The sequence below is a fragment of the Chrysochloris asiatica genome, unplaced genomic scaffold (genome assembly GCF_000296735.1).
Source record: "Chrysochloris asiatica unplaced genomic scaffold, ChrAsi1.0 scaffold00090, whole genome shotgun sequence".
Lineage (NCBI taxonomy): Eukaryota > Metazoa > Chordata > Mammalia > Afrosoricida > Chrysochloridae > Chrysochloris > Chrysochloris asiatica.
Window position 1 is genome coordinate 8572279 of NW_006408608.1, and position 9247 is coordinate 8581525.

A 9247-nucleotide genomic window follows, 5' to 3' on the forward strand; every position below is an offset into this window, starting at 1 on the left:
TCAGTATGGGAGAGGGTGCAGGCGGGTGGGAGGGACTGGAATCGCGTGTTCCCGCCAAGACAAGGCGGACATCGGTGGTCTGGGATAAGATGACGTGTAGATGCTTTCCCTGGGGCTGGCCTTGGGTTCATGCCACCTCAGCTTCAGCTGCTCATAGAGTCCATAATTCGTAGGGGGAGCTGCAAGAGAAACCAGGACTGAGAAGAGAGGTCTTGCCCCGGAGGGTATGGAGAATGAACAAGTGGGGTCTGCAGTTTTACGCAGGTTTTGCTGTATCAGGGTTCCAGGTGGCTCTGCTCCAGAAAGGGAGGAGGTGGGTTTCCTGGAGGGTCTTGTACAGCCAGCCCCTGAGACCCTCAGGGTACGGCCTGCTCCCTGGACACTTGAGAAGGACCAGGCATTGCTCCAAAGTCTGCCTGACAACCTGTCTTGAGGAGGGCTCTTGTGGCACCGTTCCACCCCACTAGGAATTGAAGCAGTGTTGGCTGTGATGGTGATGCTGAGGAGAGGCACATGGAGATGTAGTGTGGAGTGACAAACAGTGCTCTCCCTGACCATCTCCATGTGTACCAAAGATGACCTCCTGCCTCCCGGGTAGGGTGGAAGTAGCTTGAACTATAAACCAGATTTACACTTTTACATAAATCCCTCCAAAACCTCACACCATTGTGGACACCACACAATCCATAACCCCTATTAAAGTCTATGAGTCCCTTGTAAGACCCTGTCCACTCCTGCATGACAGCTTTTGAACTTGGTCTTTCTCCTTTTGAAATGCTCTTCTTAACCTTTGCATTGTTTTCTTCTTCTTGCCAGTCAGGCCTCAGATCAGCTAACGTCTTCACTGAACATCCTGCTAAAGGAAGGTCACAGAGACCCTGCCTCATTTCTTATTCACTACCAGCTGCTCCGCGGGAGAAAGATGAGGCTTTCTACTCCCAGAAAGATTTACACCCTCGGAAACCCTGTACAGGGTCGCTATGGGTCGGAACCGACTCCACAGCACATAACAACAACACTGTTGCTGCTTTCTTATTTATGAAATCTTCAGTTATCCACAATCAGTACTCAGTCAAGAAATCAAACAACATATTGCATTAGGCAAATCTGCTGCACAAGACCTCTTTAAAGTGTTCAAGGGCAAAGGTTTAAGGACTAAGGTGTGCCTGACCCAAACCATGGTATCTTCAATAACATCATGTGCATGTGAAAGTTGGACAGTGAGTAAGGAAGACTGTAGAAGAATTGAGGCATTTGAAGTATGGTGTTGGAAAAAGGTATTAAATGTATCATTGTTGTTGTTAAGTGCCGTCGAGTCGGTTCCCACCCATAGCGACCCTAAACAGGGTTCCCAAGGCCGTAAATCTTTACGGGAGCAGAAAGCCTCACCTTTCTCCCGCGGAGCAGCTGATACTTTCTAACTACTGACCTTGCGGTTCACAGGCCGATTCGTAACCACTACGCTACATAGACCGTCAGAAACAAACAAATCTATGTTGGAAGAAGTACAACCAGATTACTCCTTAGAATCCAGGATGGCAAGAACTTGGATATATTATCAGAAGGAGCCAGTCCCTGGAGAACGACATCATGCTTGGTAAAATGGAAAATGGGGAAGGCCCTCAAAGCAATGGATGGACACAGTTGCAGCAACAATGAGCTCAACTGTAAAACATTTGTGACTATGGCGCAGGACCAGGCATTGTTTCATTCTGCGCATGAGGTCACTGTGAACTAGATCTGGCTCAAGGGCACCTAAAACATCAACAGAGTTATCTTATACATTGCTGCTGCTGTTGTTACGTGCCTTTGAGTCACTTCCAACTCAGTGACCCTGTATAAGGTTTCCAAGGACTGGTTGATGAGTTAGAACCACCAACCGTGAGGTTCAAATCCACCTTTCGATCCAGTGTTTAGCCTACAGCGCCATATCTCCTCCACTGAAATGTCAGCTCCCGAGGACAGCAATTTCTCAGTGTTTGTCACTACTGTGTCCCTGTGTCCAAAGGCTGGATCTGACACATGGGAATCAGTCAGTCCCAATTTATGCCTTGGTGGCACAAGTTAGTGCTTGGCTGCTAACCATGAGGTTGGTGGTTCAAACCCACCTGGCTGCACCACAGAAGAAAGACCTAGTGATCTGTTCTCATAAAGACTACAGCCCAATAGGGCAGTTGTATTCTGCCATGTAGGTTGTTTGATCGGTTACATCCACAGGATTTCCACTGTGTGATTTTCAGAAGCAGATCACCAGACCTTTCTTCCTATTCTGTTTTAACCTGAAAATTCCACTGGAACCTGGTCAACACTGACTTGATGGCAGACAACAAGAGAACACCCTTTTGAATGAAAGACTGGTCCTGATGTTGTATGGTGGTATGGTCCTCTGCCACCTGCCTTCCAGGTAAATGTGCTGCAGCCACGATGATCCCTGGTGGTGTGAGAAGTGGGCAGGTGGTAACCCTACAGGAGAAATCGGATTCATTCCCTTCGAGTTTCCCTCCAACAGTCTCCCGAAGCCCATGACTACCCATGTGAGGTTCTTCTGCAGAAGTGGGTCCAGCCCTCTATCTCGAGCAGTTCTAGGCCCTGTGCAACCCACACAGGAGAAAATTCTGATCGAGAAAGTACCAAGAAGTGGGAAGTCTGTCTTCTCTGGTAGCCACAGCAACTTTTGTCCATTCCAGACACGTTGGTTGGGCAGACCAGGGTTGTAGTTGTGCCGGTTGTAATGGTCATCATAGGTGCTGATAAGATAGCGGTGCATCGCCTCCTGGTGGTGGGTGATCAGGTGTCCATACGGGAGTCCCTGGAAGAACAGACACATTAGGTGCATTACTTATCAAAGCCAGGCAGTCCACCAGCAGTGGAAAGGTCTGTGGTCTCTGGTGTGTCCACCTGAGTTCTTAAGACCATCAACAGAAAGACACACTTGCTTGTCCCACCCTGAGAAGGCCACCTTCAAACACATGCTCCAACATGACTGCAGTCATCTATATAATATCCCTCCCCTAATACCAAATCAATTAATCCCTAGAGTAAGCTATGGGGTCATGCTGAAATTAAAGTCAGAACGCTCAGCTGTGTGGTGAGCCAGTGCACATCACCACAGGCCTTTGTGATCTGAGATGATGCCCTTTGATTTGTCTTAAGTCTCATTGCGTTGAGTGCAGATTTCTAAGGGGAAAAAAGACATGCATACCAGGCCTGACACGTACGCCGTATATTTCAATCGGTTACTAGGGGGAGAATCAGAGAGCACCCCATAAATTGTCTTCTTCTACAAAGGATTTACAGCCCCCCTCAGCTGGAAACCAAGGGAGGGATTTCTTTGGTGGGGGGTTATTTACAGGGAGAAGAAAGCCAGGTTTCGCCTTGCTTTGAGACATTTGCCTGAATCAGTGATTTCCAGGCTGATTTACAGGGGAGGTTAATGTTGATTTCCATGCCGATCCTCTTGTCTGGAGCAGACAGGGAGGGCTGTGTCTTCTATGGTCTGGAAATGCTAGCTGGAACCAATATTTCAAGTGGTAGTTCCATAAATAATTCAGATTACAATGCCCAAGGGAGACAAGGGGATGGGTACAGACAATTAAGCAGGGGTTCCCAAGTTGTACATCACCAGGTGCCCCCCAGTATCTTTCCTGTGCCAGGGAAAGTGAGTTGGAGGATTTCTCATCAAGAAAGGGCAATGCTAAGGAGGCCAGTGGCTCAGCAGGGATTGGAGAAAGGCCAGCAGAGACTTTCTAGCCCCTTCTCTTGGTGTTGGACACCACAATCCTCACTTTCTATGGGGGTAGACCTGGGCTCCATTCTCAGCCACTGTGCCTCCATGCACATTCACCACCTATCTGTCAGTGGAAACTGACATGCTGCTCAGATATTGAATGTTTTAGGAGAGCTTTCTCGACTAAGACAGACCAGGAAAAAATGCCTGACTACTTACAAAAACCAGTCAACAAAAGAACCTATGCATCACAAGAGTGGTCTGCAACCCCTCACGCAAAGTGTTTCTGTTTTTCCCAAGTATGCAATTTGTTTTTATTCACAATACCCTATAAAAATGTAAATTTAGAAACTTTTATTTTCCTTAATTAGAACCAAACTAAAAAGATAAAGCACAGCGAGGGAGAAAGAATAATTAAGTGTTCACTTGATCTGTTTGTTGTGAAGGACGGAGTCAGTAGATGATGAGAGAGGGAAGCCTGGTCCTGTCGCTGGGCAATGACGGGTGGAGCCTGGGGGGGCTACAGAGCGGGGACGTGGAGACAGAGGACAGAGCATGGAGAACAGAGACAGCTGGCTATACCGGAGGATTTTACTGTTGTACAAGACATGTATGTGCAAAATGTTTTCTCTCTTTAAAAACATAACCTGTCCTCTCCACTACATTTCAAAAGGTGATAACAGCAGAAAATAGATTCAGACAGTCAGGTAAAATGCATTCAGGTTGAATTTTCTGAAGGGCTGCAATCACTAGGTATTCTAACCAGTGTCCTGGCTGATTGGTGAATGGAGAGGGGTAAGTGAAGAGGCTCACAGCAGGCTGCCTTGCTAGACTTCAATGCCAAGCCCAGGGCTGGCTGCCTGGGAATGGGACCTGGGTGAGGTGGAGGAGCAGGGACAGCAGTTTTGCTTGTGGTGTGGACGTGAGTGGCAAAGCAGGCCAAGCTTATCTCCTATGGTTACATTTGGTGTCTTTACCCATGACAGAAAATCACAGCAGGCACAGAGAAATAAAAGCATGGCTTGTTGAAGTCACCTCAGGAAGACAAGACAAGGTGAGTGTGCAAAAAGTTACACTGCAGAAATAGCTCTCATTGAGGGTAGGTCTGAGTATTCCAGAACACACACACGAGGGAGTGGGCTTAATGAACCGTGTGCTGTTTTTGCTGAGGTGGGCAGAAACAAGAGAAGTGCAGGTGTGGAAGAGAGTCTGGACCCCTCGGTCTAGAGATGGGTGCCAGACACCGGAGAGCTCTGGTTTTATTAAATGTACTGCACATTCTGTGTTTATAGTCAAACAAGTAGAGCCACCAAATCAATTATAAGATGGAACAGAAACAAGAAAAATACTGTCATCAGAGGAGAGCTGTGGCACTAAATATTTTCCAAGTCTGAACTCCTTCTTAATGGACCCTTTGGAGACCTCAGAAATGCAAGTCACGGGGAGTGTGGAGTGTGTGTGTGTGTGTAGATACGTATCAATTTCCAGTTGGCTCTCCTATAGGCATATTAAGATCGGGCGATGAAGAAAGAGTTCAGTAGGATGAGAGAAGGAAGCCTTTGGCAGGCTACAATCTATCTGAACTGGAATCGTGGTGGTGGGATGATGGAAGAGTGAGTAAAAGCAGGGCCATGCAGAACTGGAACTGAGAAAGTAAGGAAGAAACCAGCAGAAGTGGTACCCAGGCAAACCTCAGAGAGCAGTAGGGAAATCCCTGGCATTGAGAGACAATCCCTGCAAACAGGAATCGATCCCACAAGACTTTCGTTTTGGGAACTCAGCTACCTTCTCCCCCCTCCCCCCCCATTAAAAACACTCCAGTGCTGATGGTAGCAGTGCAGGTGGCAGCCCAATGGTGTCCTGGGGGCATTTGGAGATCTTTTATTATATTCCCTGAATGAGCTGCAGTTTTGTCTCCAGCAAGTTCAGTTTCTGTCGATCAACATAGCACGAAAAGAGAGACACTAGGTTTGTGGACCGAGAATTAGGCAGCGTTTCATTCCATTGTGCAGAGGGTGTCAGGCATCAGGGGTAACTTGATGGCAGTTAACAACACAGATCATCTACTCACATGGATAATAAAGGGTTAAAGTTTGAGGAGCCAATGCGCAGGGGAAGGTCTGAATGAGACCTGTTCTGTTTTCCCAAGAGGCGACTGGTCCTATAAGAAGTGGGCTGGGGTCCCCTGGGTGAGGGGCTGCTACTCTCTCTTACCTCCACTCTCCTCTTCGAGTACCACCTGGAGATCAGGTCTGGTCTGTGGTCAGGGAAGGGGACATACTCCTTTCTGTAAATGCACTGGGGTGTTTTCTCAGTGGTTCTGGTAAACTGGAAAAGACCAAACATCCCAGAGAACCTCTCTGACACCCTTTCTTAGGCATCTGCCGAGCTCCTCACTTTCCAGGCCCTTGGAAGACTGGAAGACAGAGAATAAAGATGAGCCCCAGGCATCCTGCACAAGGAAGCTGAATTCTGCCTCCCATGTGAGTGTCTGGGGCTGGCATACCCTCCAGGAGCTCTGGGAAGAGCCATGATTGATGCCTCTTGAGCACTTCTCATTGTTACCACTGATTTCCTTTCTCAACTTTTCTCTATCCACTCATCTTTCTTGCTTACCTTCTCCCTTCCTCTTCTGCTTTGTCCCTCCCACTCTTCCAGCCATTCCCTGTGGTGGTACTGTGGGTTAGGCATAGGACTGCGATTTGCAAGACCAGTAGTTCAAACCTACCAGCCTCTCTGTAGGAGAAAGATAAAAGTGTCTGCTTCTGTAAATATTTACAGACTTGGGAATCCTAAGGAGCAGTTCTATCTGTCCTATACAGAATCGTCCTGAGTCAAAATTGACTCAATGGCAGTAGGTTTGGGTTTTGTAGATGGAAGAGAAGCCCATAATATTCCTGGGTACTAGCTTTCCCAAAGGAGCCTTAAAGGACTGCTTAGCCACCTTCTCCCTTTGTTCTTCTTACCCTTAGGACTTCCCTTACACAACCTGTCTCCAAACAGGTGCAATCAGGGAGAACAACAGCCACAGGCCATATCTGGCCAGAGGAGGGGCCAATGCTAATGTTCCCAGGAAAACAACTTCTTTGTGTTCTCAGAATCTTCTCAAGTCACATGCGTTGGCACCTCCTTTTCCTTGCCCATTTTCCAGGAACATGGTGTCTCTGAGCTCAGTCTTGCCAGCCAAAATGACAATGTTTAATTTGAGGTAGGCCAGGTCAGACAAATTAGTTTCCTATGGCCTTTAAAGCACAGAGGCACCTCAGAAGTCTATTTGTTTCATTTGGAAAATAAAACTTCAAATACATGGGAAGGCAGGGCTATAGACCACATACCAGAGAGCAGCAGTCTGCCCTGGGCATCAAGGCAGCATGGAGCCAAGCCTGCCTCAGAAGGTGCTGGAAGAACCAGGCCAGGAGAGTGGGCATTCTTCAAATCAAGGAGCAGAGACATTGGGAATGAGAAACATCTCGACACCTAGAAACACTCTACCGAGGACAGTCTTAAAAGGCACAGTTCTCTTGACACCTTGGCAATGGTGTTTTCAAGATAGACTAGGGACCTAGTGATGGTTCAACATGACTCCCTCAGTGGAGACCAGCTACCTGTGGTCCTTGGTTTGGAAACAGTGTTGAACCTCCTTCTCTACCTCTCCCTACCAGTTCCTTCTCTCTCCCCTCCCCTCTCATCCTCCCACCTCTTTCCTTACCTTGCTCCTCTCTTCTGCCCAGTTCCCAGTGAGCACACGGGTGGAATACTTGGGCTCGATGTTCCAGCTGGGAGTGGAGCATGTCTGTGGGCTCACCGTTCGCACAAACATGGCCAGGGCTCTCCCCAAGTTAATTTGGGACACTTTCAGGCTTCTAGAGGTTGTGCCAGAGTGGCTGAGTTTGGGGTATTCGACACCCTGCTAACTTTGAAGACATAAAGGATCTAGTGTCTACTCTGGGCCTCCAGGGAGAGACACAATGATCTTGGATTCCCTACTGTTGACTGTCTCCATGGTGATAGACTCTGGCTATAAATGTTCTCCTTAAGGGAATGGCTGATTCTGCAGGAGCAAAACCAACACCAGAAAAATGAATCAAACTAACCACTTCCACCACCAAATCAGGGCCCACAAGGACTGGTCCCTTTGTTGTTGCCCTGAGAAGGCCAGCCATTGTTGTTGCTGTGGAGACCAGCTGCGATGATCTCATTACTGCTACTTAAAAAGTATTTATGTTTACACCAAATAAAAGATATTTACATGTATTCACTGATTTAATCCTCATAGTAGCACCATGGGGTAGAGCCACTATTATACCCATTTTATAGATGAAGACACTAAAGTAAAGAGAGAGTAGGTAGCTGCCTAACTCCCACAGCTACCACAAGGGAGAGCTTGGAATGTAAATACTCCCACTGTGACTGACTTCAAGCTATGAACATGACATCCCATTGGTTCCTGCACACTGGATCCAAAACCACTGATTACAATCCACATTTTAAAAAGTCCTCTACTAGAGGAACAGAAGATATTTGTTGAAAGAAAGACCAGCAAGAAAAATCCAAAACAAAATGGCAGTCTGATTGGCTACTACAAGAACAAGCAAGTTGTTTGCTGGGGAGCCATCAAAGCAAACGATCAAGTCCCTTCAGGACAAATCCCCCTCCAAAACTCAAAGGGAACACATGAGTAGGCACGTAAGCTTGCTGGTGACCACATTGGTCTACAGGTGAGTGGAAGAGGGGGAAAGACAGCAAAGAAGATATGGGCTGAATTTGACCACGTTCCATAGACTTCCAGTGACCTGGAGATGAGAGAGAGAAGAGGAAGGGCTGGTTGGTCCAAAGTATTGTGAGACCTGGGGACTCCTGAGCTCATCCATGGACAAGGACATAGTCACAGAGGGCTAGAGCTGAGAGTGAAGTGTCCAGCTGATATGAAGTGAGGTGAGACACACAAGAACACCCAAACTTGTAGATAATACCTATTCAACCTAGCTTTGATGGCTTGATGATCAGAACTTGACTAGAGGAAGACAAAAAAAAAAAAAATTATATAAAGGAAATGAATGTAAATTGATACAATTTGATGAACTTGACCTATACTTATGGATGTAATAGTTCAAAATATCAACTGAGAGGGAAGGACTCTTCACATCAAGGATCAATTCTATCCCCTCTGTATACAGAGTTGATAGAGACAGGCAGCTAAGATTAAACATTGGCTACCTAAAATAGTGAGGATGGAAGGGGGGTTATAAAGCACAAAGTGACTGGCTTATAAGTTTTCAAGAGGGAGTTTAGTTTAAGAGTGTGCAGGGGAAGGTAGGATCCCCACTGAATAGTTTTCATCTTGTCTATACAGGTCTGGTGAAAGGAGATGGGGATAAGATTCTTATGATTCAATAGTGAGTAATTATTATCATGACAAATAGTGACTGTCACAATTGGAAAGGTAGAAGTTTTGTAACAAAAAGGGGAGAGTAGTTAATCTTACAGTCCAGGAACAGAGGACCCTAGGACCATCAAAGG

General features: G+C 46.8%; 1 protein-coding gene across 1 annotated transcript; it reads right to left on the reverse strand.

Moving 5' to 3' along the window:
* On the reverse strand, nucleotides 1-7547 carry LOC102827283 (chromosome unknown open reading frame, human C1orf158). The gene is made up of 4 exons (XM_006866372.1): nucleotides 7437-7547; nucleotides 5942-6055; nucleotides 2632-2809; nucleotides 1-179 (listed from the first exon to the last, which is right to left on the reverse strand). The coding sequence occupies exons 1-4, from the start codon at nucleotides 7545-7547 to the stop codon at nucleotides 1-3; spliced, it is 582 nt and encodes a 193-aa protein (XP_006866434.1).
* Between the last annotated feature and the right edge of the window lie 1700 nt (nucleotides 7548-9247).